Source organism: Molothrus ater, chromosome 11 (genome assembly GCF_012460135.2).
Source record: "Molothrus ater isolate BHLD 08-10-18 breed brown headed cowbird chromosome 11, BPBGC_Mater_1.1, whole genome shotgun sequence".
In the NCBI taxonomy this organism is placed as follows: domain Eukaryota; kingdom Metazoa; phylum Chordata; class Aves; order Passeriformes; family Icteridae; genus Molothrus; species Molothrus ater.
In genome coordinates, this window is record NC_050488.2 from 8676328 (window position 1) to 8701797 (window position 25470).

The 25470-nt window shown below is 41.6% G+C and overlaps 1 protein-coding gene across 4 annotated transcripts; it reads left to right on the forward strand.

Annotated features, from left to right (window-relative positions):
• The first annotated feature begins 1318 nt into the window (after positions 1-1318).
• Positions 1319-24530, forward strand: CCDC66 (coiled-coil domain containing 66). 4 transcript variants are annotated; one of them, XM_036391346.1, is made up of 19 exons: positions 1319-1384; positions 2358-2422; positions 3174-3196; positions 4052-4469; positions 5299-5434; positions 5605-5708; positions 6629-6747; positions 7500-7676; positions 8457-8588; positions 10591-10841; positions 11204-11288; positions 12082-12243; positions 13630-13777; positions 14207-14329; positions 15347-15825; positions 16818-16855; positions 17105-17361; positions 18253-18380; positions 24128-24530. In XM_036391346.1, the coding sequence occupies exons 1-19, from the start codon at positions 1374-1376 to the stop codon at positions 24206-24208; spliced, it is 2937 nt and encodes a 978-aa protein (XP_036247239.1). In that variant the 5' UTR covers positions 1319-1373; the 3' UTR covers positions 24209-24530. The 4 variants fall into 4 exon arrangements, with proteins under 4 accessions (XP_036247239.1, XP_036247242.1, XP_036247241.1 ...); XM_036391349.1 differs by lacking the exon at positions 8457-8588; XM_036391348.2 differs by lacking the exons at positions 1319-1384; positions 3174-3196 and having other exon boundaries at positions 1638-2422.
• Positions 24531-25470: the final 940 nt, after the last annotated feature.

A 25470-nucleotide genomic window follows, 5' to 3' on the forward strand; every position in this document is an offset into this window, starting at 1 on the left:
TCTTAACCTCCTTTGAAATAACAGAATTCAGTAAGCATTTGGCCTTAAGCATAAGCCTAAATGCCATCTTGAATAGTAAAATAACTCAACGGGCTCCGAAGCATTTTATTGAATCTGACTATATTCTTTAACACAACCAAATCCTCCTTTGCAAAACGCAGATTCACTTAATTTGCAGATTGACGGGTCCCATTATTCCAGAAGGTGTACCCACACAACTGCAGTGCTCAATCTACGGCTCGGCAGCAGCGGGACGCAGAAACCGCCCCGGGACACGGCAGCGACGGGACGGGAGGGCTCCTACCGGGACACGGCTCCGCTGGGAGCTCCCTGGCCTCCGCTCCGGCCCCGGGCAGTGTCCCCCCGGGCAGTGTCCCCATGGCAGTGTCCCCATGGCAGTGTCCCCCGGGCACTGTCCCGGCTCTCCCTTCCCTGCCGCTCTCTCCTCTCCGGACGGGACCGTGCAGCCGCCGCTCCCCCCGCAGTGCCGGGACACCCGAGAGCGCCGTGCCGCCCTCAGCCTCCACCTTCACCCTCTCGCCCCTCTCCTACCTTGTCCGCTTTGCCCAAACCACACCAGAAAATAAATCAATAAAGAAAATAAATGAAATGAAATGAAATGAAATGAAATGAAATGAAATGAAATGAAATGAAATGAAAATGCGAGCGAGCAGCCGCCGCCCTCCCGCGCAGCGCGGCCGTTCCGGAGGCAGCGGCCGGCTCGGACTCTCCCCACACCCATCTCCTGTCTCCCCCCGCCCGCCCCTCGTTCCCCTGCTTTCCCTCCGTCCTCCGCAGCTTTCCCTCCGTCCTCCCCTCGAGGCCCGGGATAATCGCCCGGCAATTGCTTCGCACCCTCGGCCAGGCTGCGAGACCCCATCCCCCGAGATGGGGCAGGTGCAGGACTCATCCCCGGCGCTCCCCGGGGCTGTGCGGGACTCCATCGGACCCGTCCCCGGCGCTCCCTGGGGGTGTGTGGGACTCCATCGGACCCGTCCCCGGCGCTCCCTGGGGGTGTGTGTGACTCCATCGGACCCATCCCCGGCGCGCCGGGGCCCGGGCTGTGCGGGACTCCATCGGACCCGTCCCCGGCGCTCCCTGGGGGTGTGTGGGACTCCATCGGACCCGTCCCCGGCGCTCCCTGGGGATGTGTGGGACTCCATCGGACCCGTCCCCGGCGCTCCAGGGCCCGGGCTGTGCGGGACTCCATCTCCCAGCGCTCCCGGCCGCACCGCCCCGCAGTGCTGCGGGTGCCCATTGGTGGAGGCACCCCGCGGGCAGCCAATCGGCGCGCGGCTCCTTCAGCGGGGCGCGGAGCTGAGGGCGGGCGATGCTCGGGGCTCCGCGGAGCTCCGCGGCCGCCGGGCAGCGCCATGAACCTGGGGTAAGGAGAGAGCGGGGCCGGGCAGGGCCGGGCGGGACGGGACGCGGTCCCCGCGGGACGCGGCTGTTTGGGGAGTGGCGGGCCCGGCCCGGCGGAACGCATCGGTTCCGCGCCGGGGCGCGCAGTGCCGCGCGGCCGAGGGAGCAGGAGCGATCTGCGGGACAGAGCTGGGGCCAGCGACCCTTCCCGTGGGAGGGCCTCGGGACGGGCTCCGGGAGCGGGGCCGGGGTGCGATGCCCGGGGAGCGGTGCGGGGTGCGATGCCCGGGACCGCGTTCCGCGTTGTAGCGTTCCACGCTCCCGGCACAGAGCGGGCCGGGCCCCGCTCACCGCAGCGCCCCGTTCTGAGGTGCCCCTCACAAAGCTGCGTGCGAGCTCGAACTGCGCTCGGTTTTCTCATTGTTAACGTTTTGTAATGCAATGTGAGGATAAAGCGGTATTTGGAGCGCTTATCGTCACGTTGGATTGTCCCAGCGCACGGAGTAAAGGAAGGCAGTTGGGATTGGACAGTGCCACGTTTTTCGCTGCTCCCAAACGCTTCTAACAGCGCTTGTTCCACTTGTGAAGGTGAATTGTTGTGCATGGAAGCACAACCAAAGGCTCTTTCCAGAATACAGCCCCGCTTTGTGATCAGCGCTGGCCTTCCGGGAGGCTTGGTTAGCGATTTGTGATTTATATTGTTGGATTATTAAATTCTTGAGGCGTATTGCTCTGTGTAACGATATAGAGTGGCACCTTTAGTGTTAAAGATCTACTTTGCAGCAAGCAAAGTTGTAGTGTTTTCAGTATCAATAGAACTACACCTTCTTCAAGATGTGTTGATTTCTTTGTTTTAAGTAACTTCTCAAAACATAGCTTGGGATGTGAAGGACCATCTGGAACAACAATAATTGTTCTTGTTATGAATGTTCAAATCTTAGCATTATCAGATTACTTCATATTTCAGATTCCTCTCTCTCTCTCTCGTTTTGCAGCGATGGACTGAAACTCGAAACTGAAGTGCTGGATGGAAAGCCTAGGCTAATTTTAGCTTCTTCTGGTATTTTTTTAATTTAATCTTTAAAGCTTCTTGAAGTTAAACCTAATATCCAAGAGACATAAAGCGCAGCTTTCCTGAAATATTTTTGAGATTAGGAAGCATGTTTGTGCATTGTTATTTATAAGTCCTCTCTCTCACCAGCTCGATTCTCAACAGTAGGTTGATGATGAATTCTGAGTAGTCTGTGCACCAGGGAACAGCTGGCAGACAGTCTCCCCTGCTTAGCTTGGCACTAAAATAACAAGTTAAGTGCTATTGTGTATCAACTGGCATAACTTGATGGTAATTTCTGTAACTTTATAGCAGGTTACTTGCCAGGATAAAAGAGGCTTAATAACACCTTAATTTACACAGCATGACATCATTACAATCACGTTCTTAAAGCAGCTTCAGTATTTGTGGTAAACATTTTTAAATTTCAATAAGCAGTTTATTTAGGCCCAAATCTCACTACTACCATCTGAGATAATTATTTTCCAGTATAAGTGTTAATAAATTCTATTTCTGTGATTTGTCATACATATGTCTCTGCAATAAATTCCAGCTTTGTGATTTGCCAGACATACATTTCTGTACAAGTCTACTTTTCCTAACTGTTCTGCATAGTCAGGGCAGATGGTACAGGAAAAGTACTTTCCCCTTGATTTACAAAAATCAGATGAATATAATGTTTTACTAATTTCTCAAGATTGTTTTTCAGGGACAAGTTGTTATTAAATACTTTCATATGTTTGTGTTTGTTTCCCAAAAGATAAATCAAAGCCTACTATGAAGGTAAGTGTAAAATTTTTAGAACACACAAATTCACTATTTGTTAACAGAAACTTAGAGAAATTGAACTGTATAAATACTTGGAAACAATTATATTTATGAAAGAGAAATATAAGAGAAATGTCCTTATGAGTCTCTTTTAACTTGAGATATTTTGTTATTTCTCAGGTTTATAATAGCTGTTCAAAAGGATGAATTCAAAGTTTTGTGACTATTTTTACCTTTCAAAATGCATTAGTTTCCTTGGCCAAGAAGTTAGAGCAGCAGAGGGAATCATCTAAATCAGAACTTGCAGAGACCTTAAAGGGATTCTGGTAAAATAGAGATCTGAAGTGTGTTTAATTTCAAGTTTGATCATACAGGCTGTCTCTGAGTAAACTGCAGTGGAGTGGGTTTGGAAAGATAAAAAGTAGGAAAAGGTCCCAATAGACAGGAAATAATTACAAGTTTGCACCAAGGACCTTGGAAAGAATAAAAGTTAGTTCAGAGTGGCAGAATGAGGACTGAAATACTGCTGGCTGTGATGAAAATAGTAGTACCTATGTGGAGCCAGGAAACACATGTTCCCATTCAGAAACACCAAAGTAGAAATAATTCTTGTTAATTCTTTTAAATGTCATGCTACATAAAGTTATTATTCATACAGTTGTTTTGAAATACTCAAATTCAGGTGCTGTGTCCTCTTCCAAAGTTTTCCTAATACTTGAGAAGATGTTTCATTAGCTCATACAGAGTTACTACTGATGGAACAGAAAAGAAAGATGACACTTATTTTCTTGCTTCAGTCTTGTTTTCATTTGTTACAAATACATTTTTTTTCCTTATTTAATAGATGGTGAAATCTTTTTGCTTTAACAGATGGGTAATAAAGCCAGAGCACCTAAACAGGCATTGAGAATAAAGCACACCGGACTCATCTTGAGGCCAACACAAAATGCTTGTATCCAGCAGGAAAATTTAACAAAGCCAAGGAGTGAATCAAGCTTATCAATGACAAAAGGTGAAAAACTGCAAGTCAATAAACACTCCTCACACGAAGCCACAACTAAAAGTTACTCTTCAATTTTCCAAAGAGATAAGACAAACAGATATCCTGATTCAGAGGATGCTAGTATTGTGAAAAAAACTAAACACAAACCTCACGCCCCACATGTATCAGCTGAAGACTTAAAAAGTTTGGTGTGTTTAACACAAGCACAGCTTCAACAGATCTTGATGATTGTTAAAGAAGGAAAAAGCATCTCTGAGACTAATAATGAAAAGCAAGAGGAAATGGGTAAGATACCAGCCATTGGATGCATTTGTTCCATGGAAACAGAGCAAAATGTGAAAGCTTAACTTGGAGTTGATAATTTCAGGTTATTTGCACATTGTAGAGATGTTACACTTAGGTTGGATGGTCTCAGACAAAATACCATTTGCCATTATGAATGTCACATTGTTACTGTGAGAGCCAAGCATTTTCAGTAAAAAAGGTTGTTTGTTAGATTGCCAGTATTCTGAAGAGCAGACCAGCAAGAAACATTGTCACTGTTCCATGCAAAATAAAAACCATTTTACAGTGGGGAAAAAACCACAGAACTGCACTGTACCACTGCCCAAGGAGAAGGGCCCTTCTGGCTTGTGAAGAGTTCAGGCCTTCCCCTCTGTGTCTCAAGAGCAGTTCTGCCATTTTCCTGTGGCCAGAGTTGGATTTGTGTCTCTTAGCCTAACTGGACTATTAGTGGTGAATAGCATTTTTCTTTTCCCCTCCCCAGTTCTTACACTCAGAAGTGTAAGAACTGTTGCTCATCCTCCTTTATTGCATCCTTCCTCCTGTTGGTGGATGTGTGCAGGGCGTCAGCTTTGGCACCAAGAATAAGACATCCTGCACTTAATTAGAGTCCCAAACTCTGAGCCCTTTCCAAGAATAAGTGATTACTACATCCAGCATTTTAAAAGTACCCTGTGAAGGTACTTGCCTTAACTATATAAGCAGGGCTGAAACCACTTTTGTTAAATTGTGGGGAATCTGCAAGCTTTTGCTGCTCTCAGAGTATTTACTCAAAGCTGAAGCAAGTTTAGTGGCTAAGTATACATTTTTATATATTTATGTTCTGCCACAGCTACTAATGAGGCATCAGAGGAAAATGTTACAGCATCACTCCAGAAAGATTGTGAAGTGTCCCCAGTCCCAGATGAAGCAAACTCTGATTCAGGCAGGAAACAAGAAGCACATCCACAGCCAGGACAGAATGTTATGTAGGTACATTTGTGTTACTGTGTACAAAAGCTGTGTCTCCAATAAAGGTTCATATCATATGTTCTTAATAACAAATATCTTTTATAAATACTAATTAAAAAGTTACCTCTAAAATTTTAACAGATCAGCTTTCTAGATAAAAATCTTCCCCCTCCTTCCTTTTCTCTAGAAAGGATTCATGGAAACCTGCTGACTTGTTTAGTACCTTGGGTGAAAGAGAAGGGGAGAAAGCCTTATTGGAACTTAAAAAGGCCCAATGGAAGAAGGAATTAGGTATTTATGATGTATAAAATACATTTTTGATATATCTTTTATTACACTCAGCATGCCAAGAAATTTGGTATTCCTTATGCCCTTTTAAATTTACCTAGATCAGTACAGTTGCTATAAATTGAAAAGTAAATAAGGCTCCAAGACAGGTTAAGATTCTTGAATTTCAAAAGTTTATCCAAAGATTATAAATTCTTGCAAGAAACACTTCTTTGCCAATTAAATATTATCTCAAATATATTGTTATGCTTTGTATTTTAGGTGCTACATGCCAGCAGTTTTGTCACATTCTGACAGTAATTGACAGCCATTATCATTAAAAAGTTCATTTGGTTTTTAATGGGAACAGCATCTACAAGCCTGACTGAGTGTATGAAATTGCAATTTGAACTTGAGAGAGTTTCCAGTCCAGCCCCATCACCAATCAAGGGAACTCTCCAGAGGAAACAAAAACTGCTAAATACAGTAGTAAACTCTCTCTGACAAATTAAGCTTTTTATGAGTCACATGGACAAGTGCTTTGTTTTGGTTTGAAATTGGATTTAGACCATTTGGTTTCAAGGTTTAATTCTGCATTGTCAGTAGCTTCCATTATGGCTCTGTTGATTTTAATAATACTACAGTAGCTCAAGACTGGTGTAACAAAACACAGAGTTCATATACTTGGTTATTTGTTGGTTTTCCCTGGGAAATTGTTACTCCAGTGTTTTCTATCTCTCCAGAGACACTCCCCACTCACCTCTGCATCGCTGGGCAGATGCCCACTGTGCTCTTAGGAGCAAGGTCCTGAGGGATTGGCCAGACTCTTGTGTCCATTTCACAGTCCAAGTGACAGGGAAGACATGCATTGCTTTTTTATTTTTTTTAGCTGTTAAATGTTTGCAATAGGAACTCTAGTAAGAGTTTGTTTTTGTTCGTTTAAGATGAACAGGTAGCGCTGAAGAAGAAGCTGAAAGAAACTTTGGAGGGAGAAGTGGGTTATTTCTGGGCAAAACTTGGCAGTAAGAAAACCCCTAAAGTGGAAACACCTGACCCAGACCAGGTAAGACTGTCTATAAACAAAAGAGCAGAGTTTCCACAGCCCTGTTGCAGAACAGTGTAACTCCTAATTCATACAAGATTTCATTTCTGTACAAATTCTCTAGAATCCAATATTGGTGCTGCTTTAAGCCTTCTCAGGGCATGAATTGCTGCAGCTCCCTGGTCCACACTTACTTGTTGCTCCAGGTCATAACTTTTCAGCTTAAGATCTTTATAGCAGGAACAACCCTTTCCTGTCCCTTTAGATTCCTAACTAAGAAGTGTAAATCTTTTCTTGTTCTTTTTGGGGGAATAGTCTCAAATTTGATTCCTGGCTATATAGTTACATACATTGTTCATGAGCTCTCACATATATTTGCTTGCTTACATAATTAGCATAGCCAGTATGACATCTAGCTTTTTAAAAAGGTGTGATTCTGAAACCAGTGTGTTAGATAAATGCATTATACTCTCAAGAGACTTCTCCAGTGAAAATTATTGGTCTTAAACAGAAGTTAGGGTTGTATCTGCTATCATTTCTTTCAGCAAAAGCAACTTGCACTTTTTTTGTGGCACATTCAGCATTCCTAGCAAAGTTTTCACTCTGTCCTATAAGAATTTGTTTCAATCTACATAATTGATAAATAATGGATAAATAATGCTTAGTTACAAATTTGGGCTGAGGTTTTAATTAACAGCAGCTTCTAGAAGTATAATTTTGTTAACAAACAAAAAAGGTGAACTAAAGTCTTAAAATGGTCCCTTTGTTTGCAGACAGTACTTGCAGCTGACTCAGTCCATGGCACTGAGGAGAGCTCTGCCTGTACAGCTGCTTTAGCCACAGAGGCTGATGGAGTTGCACTGAATGTTCCAAGAGCTCCAGCTGGGCAGACTTCTGAGTCCAGTCCTTCTGACTTCCCAGCTGGCAGTTGTGCAGCATTGCCTTTCAGGGTAAGATCTTTAATGTATGCAGGGTATTTTTACATATTTATTAACAGCAAATGTTTGTCTCAATAAGTTCTTTTAGAACAGAAGATTTCCTTAGACCTTTTTGCTGTGTATAAATAACTTTGTCTGAATGAATGTTTACCAAAATATCAATGCTTTGAGACAGCACTTCCTTCCAGGCTGATGTGAAGAACAATACTAGAGGTGTGACATGCAGTATTAATTAGTTTTTAAGTATGTGCAGAAGAAACAGAGAAGTGGGAACCGATATAAAATAAATTATATTGATGGCAGAAGGTTCAAGAAGTAGGTCTTAAATTATGGCTTGTAGGCAGTGATTGAAGAGAGGTTTTGTTAGATGGCATTGGAAGTTTTCAGTGCCATTGGAGCTTATTAAATAGTACAGAGATCCCTTAAGCAGAAACAGAAGAATGAAGATGGCAGCTCCTTAATTTCAGACAGATCACTGCTAATTAGATTGTGGTGCTGAATTTGCCTGGAACACAGACTGAGCAGTGAACCAGAGGAAGAAAAAGGAATTTCTGTTCATGATACAAATAAGTAGGGTTTTCTGGAGTTCAAGTTAGAGTAATATTCAGAATTCATCTTTCTATTAGTAGTCAGGTACTTGCTACAGTTACAAAGTTACATCCTTTTATTGTGCTAGAGAAAGGCTCAGTTTTGCTCACCCGCTGAAGGCAGAGCTTTCTGCCAAGTCCTCATTATGTGGCTAGAGAAGATACTTAATTTTTGGTAGAAGAACTAGCAGTTATCTTATTTCAGGAAGCTGTGCCACAGGAGCGACCTTTTAGTGCTCTGAAACATGAGCAACAGAAGAAGTGGCTTGAAGAGTTGGACAAGCAGAGGGAAGAAGCTAAACTACGAAAATTAGAAGAAAAACTTAATTTATCAAAGGTATCTGTGCTTTAGAGAAGTCTTCCTCTATGTTTGTTTTAAGAAATGAAAAATTAAATTAGTGAAGTGGCAAAAAAGATGAAATTTTGTGCAGCATGTCTAGGTTTTCACCATAAGGATACACTTACTGAACATTGAGCCAGTGGCTGGTCACTGTTTCAGTGTCTGGTGTGTTAGAGGGCTTGCTACAGGGATGGAGACAGTGGCAGCATCACTGACAATCAAGGAGAAAATAAAACCTTCTTTCACTATATTTGAAGTGAGAGAGAATCAGGCATTAGTTTATTTTCTGGCCAGGATGTGCCAAGGAAAACGTTCCAAACACACGTTTTTGCAGGATTTTCCCCAAACTTTATACAGTCAAAACCCATAGAGACACACTGTTTTTAAGTTAATTCAGCTAGAGCTGAGCAAACCCCAATATTCAGTTTCCCACTGGATCCTAACCTGCTTGCCTCTGGTATTAATTAGATTTTCATTCTTACCAGATGTCTCCAATTCTACCAAAGGCAGCATCTGAGAGTAAATGTTTTTTAGATGGCCACTAATGTTTTGTTGATGTTCCCTTGATGGCCTTTTATCTTTCTGGGTATCTTTGAGCTACTCCTATCTGATGCTATGTTCAGCCCATCTCCTTTACAGTAATGCCACATCTCCTAAAAATGTCCAAAAAATTCCTTTCCCCAAGGCCAAGTCAAGCCTAACTAGAGAGGCAAAATAAAAATTTACAAGTTCTATTTTTTCAAACAGTAGTAGTTTCTTTCTCTTTTCCACCATGCATAGAAGCACTTGGGTTTGCAAGGTGGTGTAGCGATCCTGGCTAAACACTTGGGAAAAAGAAAATTTGTGCAGACTACAGGAGGTGAGAAAAGATAAACTGAGTACAATGTGTCACGGTGACAGCAAAATCCTGTTCCTAGAAATATTTTTTTAAATACACAGTCATGCAGCTATAAAAAAGTTTAAAAGTAAGCACTTTTCCAGAGAGTATGAAAGAAAATAGCCTTACCTTTCTTTGCTCCCCAAAGCCAGCCTTGCTGCCAGGGTGGTTACAGACCTGCACACAGCACAATTCTTGTCTTTTCCCAAGTTGCTGAGGGGATCAGGCTTCCTTTGTAAACCGAGTTTTTAACTGTGAAGAGAAAACAGCTGGGATATGTTCCTTCATTAGCTGCCTTGTTAATTGGGTAGGTGTGCTGTGGAAGGAGGGCTGCAGGCACCAGGGCAGTCACCCTTTCCTTTTTTCCATGAAAATGCAGTAGTAATATGTTTGTGCTGACCAGGTGTTAGTGTTCAGGAACACATAATCACAGAATGATTACATGCAGGTGCTTTTATTGAAGAGCTCTGGGTGTCAGGGGTACAGACACAAATCTGACTCCAGCATGGGTTTGGGATGAGCACATTTTTATACCCTGATCATTATATAACTACATATTAATTATTAAACTTATATTGTTCTATTGTATACATTAATTTCATCCAAGCATGGATTCTTGTAATTTCCATCAAACCCCCCAAATATTGTGTCTCCATCTGTTACACTTAACAGTAATTATATCCAATTACCAAACAGTCATCACATTTAACAATCATTTATCATGCAACAATCGTATCATTTATCATAGTCATTAAACGATTGTACAGGTGCAGTTTCACATGATCCAGTAAAGCCTCATTTAACATTTTCCCAGGGCCTACCAAGCCCAACCTTTCTTTCCAACTCCTCTGAACAGCCCATGATTTTAGAAACATTTTATCCCTATACTATCACAGGTATGGATCAGCATTATAATCTGTGATTTGACTTGAATTTTAATTGTCTTCTCACTTAAGGAATTAACTTCTCTCTGCATTTTAGCTTTTCAAATGTTCCTAGTGTACAAAATGTGTATTGTCTGTTTTATTAACCACACTTTACACTTTATAGACACAGTGTAACTGAAAGCTTTCTCTTTTTTTTCTTTTCTTTTTTTGTTGTTGCTGCTTGATACTTATTTAGGCAGAAGAGCATGACAGATGGGAAATGCATTTTGATTCTTTTAAGAAGCACTTCAATGCTAATGCACAACACCCCTTAAATGGAATGCACAGAAAGCCTGAAAGTCTTTCCTTGTCACCAGACCCCAAGGACCCGACTGCTTTCATTCACCCTTTGGCCCCTGCAGCTTTAGGCAACCTCTTGCCCTTACAGATGGGAACTGCAGAGAAAGCTGCTAAAAATGGTGCTTTGGAACAAAGTCAGAGAGTCAGGTGAGTGAGCTTTGTAAGGGTTATTATTTTCCCAGCCAGTACATTTATTCTGGTACCTCCCCAGAAAAAAAATAAAAATAAATCCTTTACATTCATTTGACTTTTGTTTTTGTTTCAAATACCTGTTGTTTCACTGTTGAAAGACACAAGTGCTGCCAATGTTTACTAATGAAAATTACTGCAAATAACCTTATGTTGTTCCTTAATGAAAAGGACTTCCTAATCTATGAATTAATTTATATATTAACTTATAATTAACAGAATAACCTCAATATGACAATGCAACCTAACTGATTCTAATTAAGGAAGGCTTAAGGATTATTTTGCCATGATCAGAACCACTGACATGTCCCTCTGTTCAGTTTCCTGCGTTCCATGACGGCGCTGCTGGACCCTGCACAGATTGAGGAGAGGGACAGGAGGCGGCAGAAGCAGTTGGAACACCAGGTACACTCGGGTGTTAAAGCCTCACACTTGTTAATAACAGAGAGGATGAAAGGTAATGTCTCATGAATAAAGCATGAGATTTAATACCAGAACCTGGGGAGGCACTTGACTTTTACACTTCAGATGACATGTGCATTGTTTGGCAGTATTTCCTTCAGTCAGACTCTACAATTCTCTTTCAATATTTGCACAAGATTATTGCACTTCTGTTACTGAATTCCTGCCTCAAAAAAAGGTACAGTTCAGTCCTCAGAGCTCTAGCAGGTTTGTGTGCATTTTTCTTCAGTCTTCGCTGTTATAGGGAGGAGAAATCTGATATTTACAGATTCCCACTCCATGAACCTTTAGTTTTTTATCTACTTCACTAACATTTACCTAACCTCTGTGGCACCCTAACAATGTGTGTCTCTAGCACGGTGTGAAGAAGTCTCAATATAAATGTAGAGACTGTTCTGATCACACCATTATTCTGCTGGATCAAACTCCTGGATTACCAGGAGCTTTTTAACCGATAAGGTGAAAATCAGACCTTCATCTCTTTACAAGAAAAAAAAAGTATTTTCTAAAACATAAAAAGCTCCTTTTTTCTATCTGAGTATTTCAGACTGCTCAATTGGGCTGGTGGTTTTCCAGAAACAAAACCAGGAGTGTTTGAAATAAAATATCTCCAGGTTTTTCTTTTCACTCGTCACAAATCCAATCCTACGCATATACAAAAATACATTCATAAATACCTTGCAATATGTTAATGTTGTATCTTTTACTTTGTCCTTTTTTTTCCTGATCCTGCCAGAAAGCAATAATGGCTCAGGTGGAAGAAAAACGGAAGCAGAAACAACTGGAGGAAGAGCAGAGAAAATGGGAAGAGCAACAGGAAGAGCTGCGCCTGGCGCAAGAAAAAGCACAACTGCAGAAACAGTTTGAAGAAGAAATGCTGAAACAAAAACAAAAGGAGGTGGGCCTTGGATTATTTTAGTGCAGATAGTCAGTGATAACATTGAATTTTGAGGAAAACAGTTCTTGTTCCTCACTTGCAAAATTTTGCTCATCATTTTGAAAATGAAAACTATCCAAAATGTAGAGTTTCTTAATAAATATACAACACCCCACAAGAATAAGGCCAGATTCTTTTTTTGAACAAGGGCCTTTTCAGAAGAGAAATTATAAGAACTGGCAAAACCAGAAATGTAGTTGTAAATAGTGCAGAAACATCCATTTTAAAATGCAAATTTAAAATTAAAAAATACCTCAAAGTATGTGGTCCAGTCCTTGTTATTGGTAACTTGATGCTTTTAAGGTGCTTCAGTACCATGAAGTTAATCCAAGTGAATGTGCTTTCAGTCTGAATTAAAGACTTCTTAGGATATAGTCTGGAAAAGGCAATTTAAAAGTCATTCAGGTTCTCCATCTTTCCCCTGCATAGCTGTTGCTGAGCTTTACACAGTGCTTTCATATTAACCAAAGGTAGGTTTTTACCTTTGGTAAATACAGATTTTGCATTTCTATCTCTCCTTTAACCCCTGTGGAAGGTTAAACACTTGGTCTGATGTTTCATTCTTCCTTTTGGAACAGCAGCTACTGTTTGCTTCCTCTTTGGAACAGTAGCAGATTCCATGGTGTCATAAGACAAGGTGATTCCAGAAACATTCTTCTCCAGAGCCTGCAGAAATGTGGATTGCTGATTCCTCTGCATTTTCTGGAAGGAATTGTGTGGCATCTGCCTGTAGATGCTTGAACAGACTGGTTCAACATGGGAAAGTCATCCTCTGTGATTGCTCAGCTGCTTTGGTGTGACAGCACCAGTTCTTTCCAACTGCAAATGCAGGAGGGAGTGGGATCAGCTGCTAATAACAGTTGGGAAATGAGATTTTCCTTGGCCCAGTCTCCTCCTGCACCTTGAACCCACTGAGTCAGGGAACTGTAACCCCCTGACATTTGCTGGGGAGCTTTTACTGTCTCCTTCCTGTGCAAGTAGGCATAAGATGGGGTTTATTACTTTTATTTGGGCTCCTTTCATTTCATTAAAGCACATGTTACAGGAAGTCACAGATGGCTGACATCAGATGGCATCTAGAAAAAGAGGAATTTATTAGAAGGGAAATAAATGCTCATTTTTTAATGCTAAGACTGAAGATCTTTCGTTAGTACAGCAGAGGTTCTGAACTTATAATCACAGAAATTATAGGTTACATACTGTACTTAACTAGTTTTAGTTTTGAGAAAAATACTTTCTCTAAATAAAAATACATATAAACCTTGAGGATTATATGGTCATTAAATAATCCAATTGATTTTATTCTCAAATAATCACATATTTACCTTATTTCTTTTTTTATGAAAGGAACTCACAACTCTTAAAGCCAAAGAGCTTTATCAGACAATGGAGAAAGCTCAGGAATTAGCCCAGGGATCAAAACAAGACCAGCACATTCCAGCCTTGGCTCAGAAGGCACATGACATTTCAGAACTTCAGAACAGTCTTGGTGATGGCAAGTATAAATCTCACACTCAGTTTCCCTGTTCCTTTGGTGGTTAAAAGCAAATTGCTTCTGAGATTGGGGTAGGTTTTTTTTGGCTTTTGTTTCCCTGTCTGAATTTGGGTCACAAACCAAATTTCATTACAATTTATTTACCTTTCAAACAAATCTAAGTGTTAACTCCTATGGAGAATATTGTGTTTTAGTAAGTTTCAAATGCAATATTGCATAAAGGAAGAAATGCAGAGCTATTGGCAGGAATGCACAGGAATATTCAGACCTGTGTGCTGTCAGATTTCCAGTGGAAAAGGGAGAGCATTGGCATTTGGACCACAGTTCTCAGTATTGCACTGAGCTCTAAACCACAACAGCCTGATAATTCTGTAGCATAGTTTAAATTGAACACAGGTTACTAAATGGAACAACTCTACCCCTTTTCAGGTGATACAGAGTTTGACAACTGTAATTCTGGCATTTCAGCACAAAGTCCTGATTTCCCTGCAGGTGTGGAGAGCCCCCCTGAGCTGCAGGGCTCCCCTCGGAAGGACACGGCGGTGCAGACAGGTACAGAGCCCACAGCTCGCTTACTCTGGCACCTCCACACTGGCAGGGGGGGCTTGTTTGGCAAACTGAGCCACATCATTGACACTCCCAGGGAATAAAGCTAGAAAGAAATACTTGCACTGACACAGTCATGTTAGTCTGTCACAGTGTACTACTTTATTCCTCTATTTATCATTATTCTAAAATAAAAGACATTTCTGGATGGTTGTTACTTACCGGTTGTTAGAATTTGTGGTGAGGAGCCAATCACCGACAAGCGAGTCCCAATGAGCTGTCATTTATTAATTAGAGAGCAGGCGATAGCGGGCGAATCACAGCGCTGGGTGCAGCGGGCAGTCTCCAGTGCGCCAGCGGCTCGCGCCCGCCCGGCGGTTCAGCCTCTCTGATCCACCAGGGCTGTGCATTTTCCTGTGTTCTCTGTGTCTGCGCCCATGGGTGCTAGGGGGTCTTTTCTGCCTTTGGGTGGTCGTTTGGAGGAAGGCTCCCGTCCTCTCTCTCAGCGTTTTGATGACCCTGCAATAGCCTTTGCCATATATAGGAGTGTGGCTGCATGTAGTTACGTATTGCACATTCAGCTTTTCAGCATATTAGCTTGTGACATATTGTGGTTTAAGCCTTGTGACATTTTGCAACATATTAGCCCGTTACATTTATCTTGTGGTTTTTCATCTGCTTCTCCTTTTGATGAGACATAACTTGAGAAATTAACCCTTTACACTGGTGACAAATCCCATAGTCTGCAATGCTGTGTCAACTTAGGGTCACAAGCCATGTAGGTCCAAAATTTTAAGGTAACTTGATTTGGTTCTCCAGTCTTCTGTGTTTTATCCCTTCCTCACTGAGTTCTACAGGTCCTATCTGTCTTCCACAGAAAAAAAGAATAAAAAAGCATTATAAAACTGTAGCAACCATTTTTTAAATAAAATAAGTAGTGGTAGATTGATACATATACAAAAGTCAATCAAGTAATTTGAATAGCTCAGACTTGGAGTTAAAATACAATTATTTCTTTTTTAGATTGCTTTAATACTTCAGCATACACAGAGTCAGCTGAGCAAAGACCTGCATGTTGTGAATCGCCTGATATTTCCATAGAATATAAAGAAATGTCTAACAGCAAAAAATACCAGGAGGAAATGCATTATATGGATAAAAATAAACTTCCAGGAAAAGGGACTGGTGGTATTTACAGTGATCTATATGAGCAGTATGCAAGAAAAGAAAGGCACATTAAATCTTCAGAAAAATACAGCAAAAGACCTGACTGGAACATAAACAAGCCTGGGAAAAGATACATTCCAGCCTCAGAAAGGTACCCCAAAGCTCTGCAGAAACAGAGGGAGGAGAACAAGGTGCGCCGGCAAATGGAGCTGCTGCAGCTGCTGGAAAGGAACAGCCCCGGGCGGCTGAGTGCGAGAAGGGGAGGGCACTCAGCCAGCTCTGCCTCACCCCGGCAAGAAACAGCTGGGAAGAGGAAGGGCCACAGAGGCAGAAAGGTGGGTCACTGTCTGCCCTTTGAGAGCAATGATGTGTTTTAAAAACTCTTGTTCCCCACAGTTTTACCTGGGTGGGAGTTCAGTTATGTAACTGGAGCAGTGAAATTCTCCTATTGCTCATCCTTAGGTCAGCACTCTGTTGTTCATCAGGAGCAGAAGAACAGACTCAGATTTTGTGACTGAGTTTTTACTGGCATTTCAGTCTTCCAAAGTTGATTCCTTTTCATTTGCTGACTAACACTGATTCATGATGTAAACAGAGATTAAATGCAAACAGTGTGCAGGACACAGTGACATCACTGACTTGCTCCTTTTTGTCCAGTCATTGTGTTGTGCTGACAGGTGAGCTACAGCAGCACCTGCTCAGGAAAACAATGTTTTATTTCTGCAAAGAATATGGATTACTGAGGATGTACTCCACTGCCACAGAAATGCATCCTTCTTAGTGGAGTCATTCTCCATTTGCAGTAAGTGTTAGATCAGTAGAGCTTGTGGCTGGAAAAAAGTCTTTTGAAGAAAATACTATCAAAAAAGTCTTTTGAAGAAAATACTATCAAATATATTTTTAGCTTCTCTCTTGCCCTCTCTCTATATCCATAACTTGTCACTCTGTGTGCATAAACACCTCACTCTCTCACACATTCAAATAACAGAATTCTGGACCTTTCCCTTAATAATCTTGGATTGAACCTTTCAGGTTTATAAATTCCTATGTTCCAAGGACAGGAGAATAGACATAGTATTTTTGATAGTGCTTAGAGCTTTGAAATTCAGAAAATTGGAGCAAGTCCTCCTGTAATTTGTTGATTTACTTCATGGGCACTACAAGTCTCTTAAATGTAAATCTTTGATAAATACCTTTCTCCTGAACCCAGGTCAAACAAGTCCTTTTGGAATTTCAGAACAAACTTTCTCTAAAAAATCAAAGCTTTTAATATAAAAACCACAGAGATTTTTTGGTTTTATTTTTGACTTTTTTCGTTTTCTCCTAGGAAGAAAAATTTCATAAGAATCACTTGAATGAAGAAAGGTACGTCAATACTTTGCATCATTACTGAAATGCATGTGCTTTTCTTTCCTGATTTTTTTAAAAGAATTTAGATACATCTAATTGTCTACTATTAAAGATACACAAGACCATACAGATTGCAGGTATAAAAGCAGAATAAATAAACAAAAATCTTGTCCTTCAAAGATTCTTATAGTCTCTGTTATTTGAGAAAGTCACATTACTGAAGTATTGTTTGAGCTTTTTTCTAACTTCAGTTGTTCCACACAGATCGGAATCACCGCCCGTTCCAGCAGTTAGGAGCCGATTACTCCAAGTACAGCAAAGGCAGATGCAGGCTCCTCCTGTCGCGGTGATGGAGCAGCTGGGGGGCAGAGAGCTGGACGCGCGGGCAGCCTCGCAGCGGAGCAGCCCCGCCGCCCCCAGCCCGCCCTGGGCGCGCTTCGTGCCCTACGTGCGCACCCGGGAGGTTTTCTGCCTGCCCCCGGAGGCACCGCCCAGCCGGCCCTCGACTCACCACACCCACGGTATGACAGCAGCCGGGAGAGCAGAAACCTCACCTGCAGTGCTGCTGCCTTTTACTGCACTGTGCAGGAACCTCTCTGTGTCACAGCAGCGCAGAGAAAGGCTCTGCAACCAAATCATATTCGCTATATTTGCCCAATTATCCCATCATCAAAAAAACCAAACAATATTAAAGATAGCAGCAATTTCAATTGAATAGCTTAAAGTATATAAAATCGGATACACTTGAAATATTGACAATATAATTTGGTTAAAATAAGGGATAATTTGGCTCCAATAATAGCGCATAAGCAAAAATAACCAGGCGGGGTAGGGAGTGCAGGGTCCTTGGACCCCGCCACCTCACGGAGGAGCTCGCCAAGTGAAGACTCCCCCCCTTTATGCCCTGTGTCAATGCCATCTCCTCCCATTTTCGATTCATCACCCTTCTACCTCCACCCTCATCACCACCTTTACTGCACATGCTCCACCACTCTTGGTGGTCGCACCACTCTTTGGGGACCATCACTGATGAAGGCCTCTCCTCTTCCTCGATGTCCTTTAATTCACCTTTGGGTTACACATGCCCACCAAGCTAGTATAATGTAAGCCAAAATTAACATAACCTAAGATAGTAATATATTAAAGCATCAAAGCAATAAATCAGCAAAGCAACAAATATGTTACTGATTTTTTGTTTGTTTACCTTTCATGAAGTATGACTGCACTTTCTTCCTTACTGTATCGAGATTGGAGTTTAGGAATCTAAGTGTTGTTGGATTTCAAAATAGATATTATAATCTCAATAGCAACCAACCCCTGATTTTCATAAACTTTCAAAATCTGCTGCTTCAAAATTAAAAGAAAATTAATAAAGTGTTTTATTAACTGATTTGATATATATTTACTTTTAGATTCTTACCAAATGCCACAACAGATTTTTAGCTCAGATCATGTTAGAGATCCTCTTCTGAATCCTGATGCCGTTACAATCAGAGAGAGACAACAAGAAATTCTCAAAGGATTGTCAAAATTACGACAGGTAAGCAGAAATTTATTGGCTAACTGTGCGTGTGTGTGTGTGTATACTGAAGTAAAAATCATCACATCGTTATCTTTAATTCTATTTCCATCATTTGATTTATATTTTGGGCCCTGTCCTCTACTTTTGTTCCATTTTACTAATTTTGTTTTTCACCTGTTGCTTCCATCTTTGGACAGTCCTTAGAGAGAAAATATGGACCCCTTAGTCCTTAAATCAGCTATGAAACAGTGAAGTGCCTGAGCAAACTTGAAACCAAGAGAAATTACTTTGTTTGGTGTCCAGGTTTCTATGGTTAGGGTTGTTTATACAGAATGTATCAGTTTCAGAAGAACAGAGTTTTAACACAACACTAGAACCTTGTTAATGAGGTTTCCCCTCTGCTGTTTCCAGGTCAGGACAGAACCGTGGGGTTGGTGGGGTGGTCTCATGTCAGGCCTGGAAAAATACTGAATTTGTAACTGCAAGTATGAACACTTAAAAAATCCTTCCAAGACTGCTGCTACTTGTTAACATGTAAAAAGCAAACTCAATATTTGTCAACCAGCCAGGTTTTCTGACAAGCAAATGAAAATGAGCTTGAAGGCGCAGACACAGGAGCTCCTGAGCTAAGGCTGTGTGTGTTGGTGTGCATTGCTCTCTCTGTAGTCAGGCACTGGCAATGGTTATCAGAGCCTGAGTGCATTGGATACTGCACCTGTTGGCAGCAAGGTGTGGCCACGGCCTCTGAAGCCACAGGTCTGGACATGCACATGAGCAATTCTCTTCTATGCTTCCAAGTGGCCTGACAGACCTGCAAGATAAAAAACTATTTACTTCAGGCTTGCCTTTTCATTGTGAAGAACCTGAAAATAAACATATACCAGTATCTTCCTTTGCTTTTGAATGGGTCCAAACTAAATGTACCTTATTGCTAGCAACAGGATTTTTCTCTGCCTTCAGAGAGGAAAATTTCATGAATAATCAAAGGGAAGAAAATCTGACAATGAAGCACAACAAAATTAACAGTAGTTGAGGCTATTGATTACCTCTTGTGCTTTAGAAAGACAGAAGCACTGCCATGTACACTGTGAGAAACAAATCCCACTCTTTAATTTTTAAGAGTTTCAATAAACGATAATAAGGGACAATTATAAAGCAAAAGTTACATGCCTGGGTGCATGGCAAAGCTAGTGGCACACCCACTTCCTCAGCTCACAGTCTTTTATACTGTTACAGTTGCATTACTTCCTCAAATGCCTGCAAATTTATTTTGAGCTCATTGTCTACAATCTTGCTTCAGATTTTTGCAGTGTTTGCACAATTCAGTAGTTGCAGATGTCAGCAGTCTAGGGTGGTCTTTGGATGCCACTTTTAGGCTTGGTAGTTTTCCTTTCAGGGTCTTTGCTCTCCACTTTATGCTATCTTAGATGTACATTTTGCAATAGCCAGCATATCTTAAAATGCATCTCTCACAAGCCCACTTACATCTTGTGAATGCCTTGCTTTCCCTGTTACACTGGCCACAAATGATTACAAATCATTTAAAATCATTAAAAAGCAGTTTAAAACTTTCAATAATTATTTGCAAACAATTACAATTTAATAATTAAAGCAAATAAATTGTAGCAAAAGCCAACTACTACAGAGCCATTTATAACATACCCACAGTGCTTCAGCAGTAGGTAAACTCCTTGTGCAAAAAAAGGCTCATGACTCTCCCCATGTCAGTAAGAAAAGTTGTGACCCAAGAACACTGAAAGGCTTCCAGTTTCTAACAGCTTCTACATTGGTTTCACTGGATCTGGTCTTCCCCACTGCTCATTAACATCCTTGTTAAATATCTACAGCTTTGAAGCATTTTGGCTTCTGATCCAAAGGAATCTACTCCACAGCAGGGACTGCAAAGTAAAGACACCTTTACTGGTGCCAGGGGCATGAGGGGTCAGCACACCCATCTGCACATCCCAACATTGCCCATTTCACACCAGCTTTTATAGAAATCTGACACCAATCCCTGCCACTTACTTATCTTGGAGTCCCAGATCTGGGGGGCTGGGGCCTTACATAACTTGTGGTTTTCTTATCTTCAGCTTACAAATACAACACACCATTCCAATCTAATACAAATAACTACATCTTCCTTTACTACACAGAGATCTTCATGTTAGACTGATGCCGAATTTTGCCCCAAAAGGCGAGAATAAGCTGCCCAGAGACTGGATTTGAGGTCTATAGGCAGGAGGTATTTATTGGCAACGCGTTGGAGAAATCGCTAAATGGATTTCTGAATTATGTACAGCAAAAGCAGGTTTTTGTACAATTTTGAAGAAGGATTACATCATTATTACATGCATATTCATAGGTAGGCAGGAGTACAGGCGGAGTCTTCCGGGAATTCTTGGTCTTCCTTAGTTAAATTTTAAGATTTTCCTAATTTGGGCAGTTTCCTGTTATTCTTGGCATGTCTTTCCATGGCTTGGCAGAAGTTACTGTTGTACTTGGCTTGATTCTAACGGCTTGGCAGGTCACTTTAACTTATTGGCTTCCATTTCTGCCTTTCTCTTCAAATATTCTAATTCCAAAGTTTCTTCTGTGAGTGTTTTTTTGGATTATGTATTAACTTATCTAGATATCTGATCAAAGTTAGGGCTCCCTAACAGTGTATTTTAGGCTATTTATTAACTTATCTAAATATCTGATCAAAGTTCTTCCTAATAGTGTATTTTAGGTTATTTATTAACTTCTGCGATTCCCTTGATATACTTTTAAGTGTCTTTTATCAAAAACTATTGTTCAATATAATAAATGGCTTCAGACTTATGGGCCACCTCTACCTATTTCACTGATTACACTCTAGTTCCATATCTGCTCTAGCAGAACCTATGACTTTGCATCTTCAGTTTTCTGCTGCCACTTTGGGAGTTTTCCACTGGTTATCACTGTTACCAGTTGCGGTGAGGAACCAATCACCGACAAGTGAGTCCAAATGAAATGTAATTTGTCAATTGATAGAGCAAGTGATAACAGGCAAATCACAGCGCTGGGTGCAGCCAACAAAAGCCTTGCACCCAGCCGGGAGCGCTGGGTGTGGCCGGGAGTCACCGCTCCGCCCTCGGCCCACACCCCCGGCAGTTCAGTCCCCTTTTATCTGTTGTTGTTGGGGGTCCTTCAGGTGTTCTCTGTGTGATAGTTGCTAGGGGGTCTTACTCTGCCTGCTGGTGGTCGCCTGGACGAAGGCTCCCGTCCTCTTCCTCGAGGTCTTACAATAGCCTTTACCATATATAGGCACATAGCTACATAGTTACACATTGCTTAGTTAGCCTTTCACCATATAAGCTTCTGACAGTTTGTGGTTTAGGCCTCATGACAGTTATTTTGCAATATATTAGCCCATTATATTCATCTTTAGCTGGTTACATCTATCCTTGCGGATTTTCTATTATTGGCTTTTCTCCTTTTTATAGTCTTTTTAGCAACCTGATGAACAAACTAAGACATGAACTCATTACAATCACTTTCAGCTGGTCAGGGCTAGGTCCTTGTTTGGGAAGCAGTTGCAGTTATCACCCCTAGCACAGGGTAGATCCCTCTTGGGACACAGTCACAGTTTGCAGTAACCCCTCAGCCCCTCACCTTGCTGAGGCAAGTCCATGTTCTGTATTTCACTTCACTTACCAGTGCCATTTTGTTGAAGAGTGAAGCCAGATTCAAGGTACAGCTTGATCCCTGTGCTTGCTGAGGCTACAAAAACCCTGGTTATGTAAACAGGTTAAAGTTGGCAACTCAGAGAAGCCACGTGAACTTACAGTCAATTTTGCAGTGGCTAAAAAGTAACAGGTTAGTCTTTCAGTAGATCTTGGTTCTGCAAGAGAGTTCATTTGAAACACGTGGAGTTCCTTTTTAAATACCCTGGCAGCTGCAGAAGGCATTTAAGACATGAGCTGTTCCATTGCAGTATACCTTGTATACCAAAGTATTGCACTCCTCCTGATGTACAGATGACACCTGTTTTGCTTCAGTTATTTCACTGAGAAAGTATGAATGGTGCAGGATTTCGTCTGAAATACAAAAAGCTGAGTTTTCTGTTTCAGAAGATTGTCTAGTCTTGCTCTTCTGCATTTATATATACATATATATAGAGTGGATTGATAGTTTCAGAGTACATACATACCTACCTATATTTACAACATATTTAGGCATTGCTTTGTTTGGGGGAATTCACATAATCACATAATTTCAACCAGTCTTTAGTCTTTGAACTCCCCGCTGGGCTGGTGCAGTCAGAGCCCAGGGGGAGTGGCTGACCCAGGGAAGAGGAGGGAGGGTGAGTCTGTCACTGCATTTGCTACAAGACAGCAAATCTCTTCCTGTGTCTCAGGTCACAGCAGCTGTAGGAGCTAGGAACAGACTCTCTTTCCTCACTGAGGAAGTGGATAAAAGTCAGTGGATAAGCTGAGCAAAGTGAATTATTTGTGAAAAAGAAGGGAACCAAGTTTAAGAAAGAGGACTCGCCCTCAGGTCAGTAGTACCCAGAGCACCGCCAAGGGCTGCAGGTGACAATGGCTGGGTGGGGACACACCCCACGGCTCTCTGGGGAGGCATTTCCCATTGCTGAGCCCCTGTCCAGTACCTGAGCAACCCTTGTGACACACACTCAGCTGCCAGCTTTCAGGGGTACTTGTTCCTCCACTCTTGGTCTATTTAGGGGCAGTTTATTTTACAACTTGGTTTTGTAACATGCTTCTAAATGCAAAAAAATGCTCTGCAAAAATACTAATTATTGACACAGAGACTGAAAACACTGACCCATTAAGAGAAATAAGCAGATCCTGTTAATTAGAAAGCAATTCATCAAGTGATTGAAAGTAGGCAGCCAGGCAGCTGCTGCCTTAGAAGAAGCCAAAGTGAAGTCTTGCAGGCTGCTTTGCTGACTTTCCTTTGGTGCCACCAGGAATCTGTGCCTGAATTGCTGTAGGAGCTGCTGCCTTGCATTAGGTCTGGAGTGAGCTGTGCCAGCAGCCTGTAACTCTTATCTTTGAGAAAGGCCTTGTAACTCCTGAGAAAAATAATTACCTTTTCATTTTTAAAAAACAAACTTCTATGGTATCAGATTATTTGATAAGGGGCCAGATGTATCAATATATATGATCCTGTTAATTACAGTAAAAAAAATTTAATTTATTCACATACTTGTCATAGTTCTATCATGTATGACTTGATAGACAGGGATACATTTCCAGGAGTTTTTTTGTGACAGGTTTTCTCTATCATCAGTACTTACCAGAACCATTGACCCAGCAGGAACCTTGAACCTTCTGACAGTTTTCTGAGTCTCCTGAAATGTCAGACACTGGTCTGGTTCCAGTGGCCCTGCTGCCCTTGCCTGAAGGGAATTGTTTGTGTTTAGGCTAAAAGCCAGTGCCATCAGGGTTTTGGGTTCTGCTTCATTCAGGAATTCACTACAATACTGCAAATGCAGAGACAGTGCACAAGGGATGAGAAAGTTGCATTTCATACCATGGAAAAGTCCCTTTCTTCCTCTGTATGGTCATCCCTGGAAACTGGCCTGGCTTCCACTCCAGTCACACATCCAAGGCTGCTGTAGAAGGTCCCTCTTCCCTGAGGCTTCACTGTTTTTTCTGAAGTTGGGTACTTAAAAAACATTGGGCCTTAACAAGGAAATTGTTTTTAACTGTGAAACAATGATGCTACATTGCTTCAGGCTGTGTGAGAGGACAGAACATTCACATTTGTATTTGTTTCAGGGCCTCCTGCAGAAGCAGAAGGAGTTGGAGAACACTCTGATTCCCATTGTAGCTCAAGAGAACTTCATGCCACCGTTTTGAGAGGTGCATATGAATGTTCTGAATCCTTAAAGTGGAAATGCACAGCACTTTGCTACTGTAATTAATTACAAACCACCTCTAGCTTTTTTATGAAAATTAAATTATGAGAATTTTGATAGACTACGGGGTCATGTTACATTTTATATTGAAGATAATTTAGACTCATCATGGTTTGTCTCTTTAGAATGGTTTTCATGCTACTTGAATACAAGTGTCAATTTAATATAAACCACCAAAAACATGGAAGTAAACTGTTGCATGGGCTTTTGTAGAACTCAGTGTGTGAATTTTGATAAATAAAAAGATGAAGATGTATTCTGAATGGCTTTAGTTATCTCTGTTGGTATTTTTAGCTATACAAAACCGCCTGTATTTCAATACTAAGCCACCTTTCAGCATTATACTGTGAATATCAACTCAAGTACTCCCAGATTCTGTGTTCATTACACAATCTGGTACAATTCATTGATAAAAGGGAGTTCTTTTTTCAGAAAAATTACTTGCCATGCTTGGGGGGAGGGTGAGAAGCTTTACACTAGTAGTCTGGTACCGGTTCTTAACTTGAATAAATCAATCCACTCTCTATAGAGGGGAAGAATCAACTTCAGGCAAAAGTCTATGGGTTTTGCTTGCTTTTTAAGAACTGCCCTTTTTAACCAATAATTTTGTCCCAATTAATTTTGTGGATTTAGAGTTCTGTAGTTTCAAACACTCACCTGGTACCAAACAGCACATCCCAGAGAAAAGCACTAAAATCAAATTACAAGCAGGAAGTCCCCCAAACACAGGACTTTGGGCAACCTGAGGATGAGCATTAAAAGCCAGGAGTCCCAGGTACGTGAGCAATGCAGCCACTCCACAGCTGCTGCCTCTGCAAGCCTGGGGCAGAACAAAGGGAGAGAATCGCTTGGGGGGAAAAGGCTGGAAACGCAGCAGATGTGAAATTTAACAGACAAAACTGGACTTACCCCAGTGCTCGTTCACAAAACAAACAAAACCAAATTTTAAAAACAAAGCCTGAAAGCCCCAGCAATCATTAAGCTGAAGTGGGAGAGGATTGAGGTTTTTCTGCTGCAAACTGAATTCCCACAGTCATTACATGAAGGTTTGTCCTTCTCTCATTACAGTAATCACAGTGGCCAGATAAAAGCTGGGAGGACACTGCTGGTGCTGCAATGGCACAGAGCACCAAGTGAGGCACACAGATAATTGCTGGGCATGAAACCAAGCTTGGGAGTTCCTCAAGCACTTTGCAAACAATG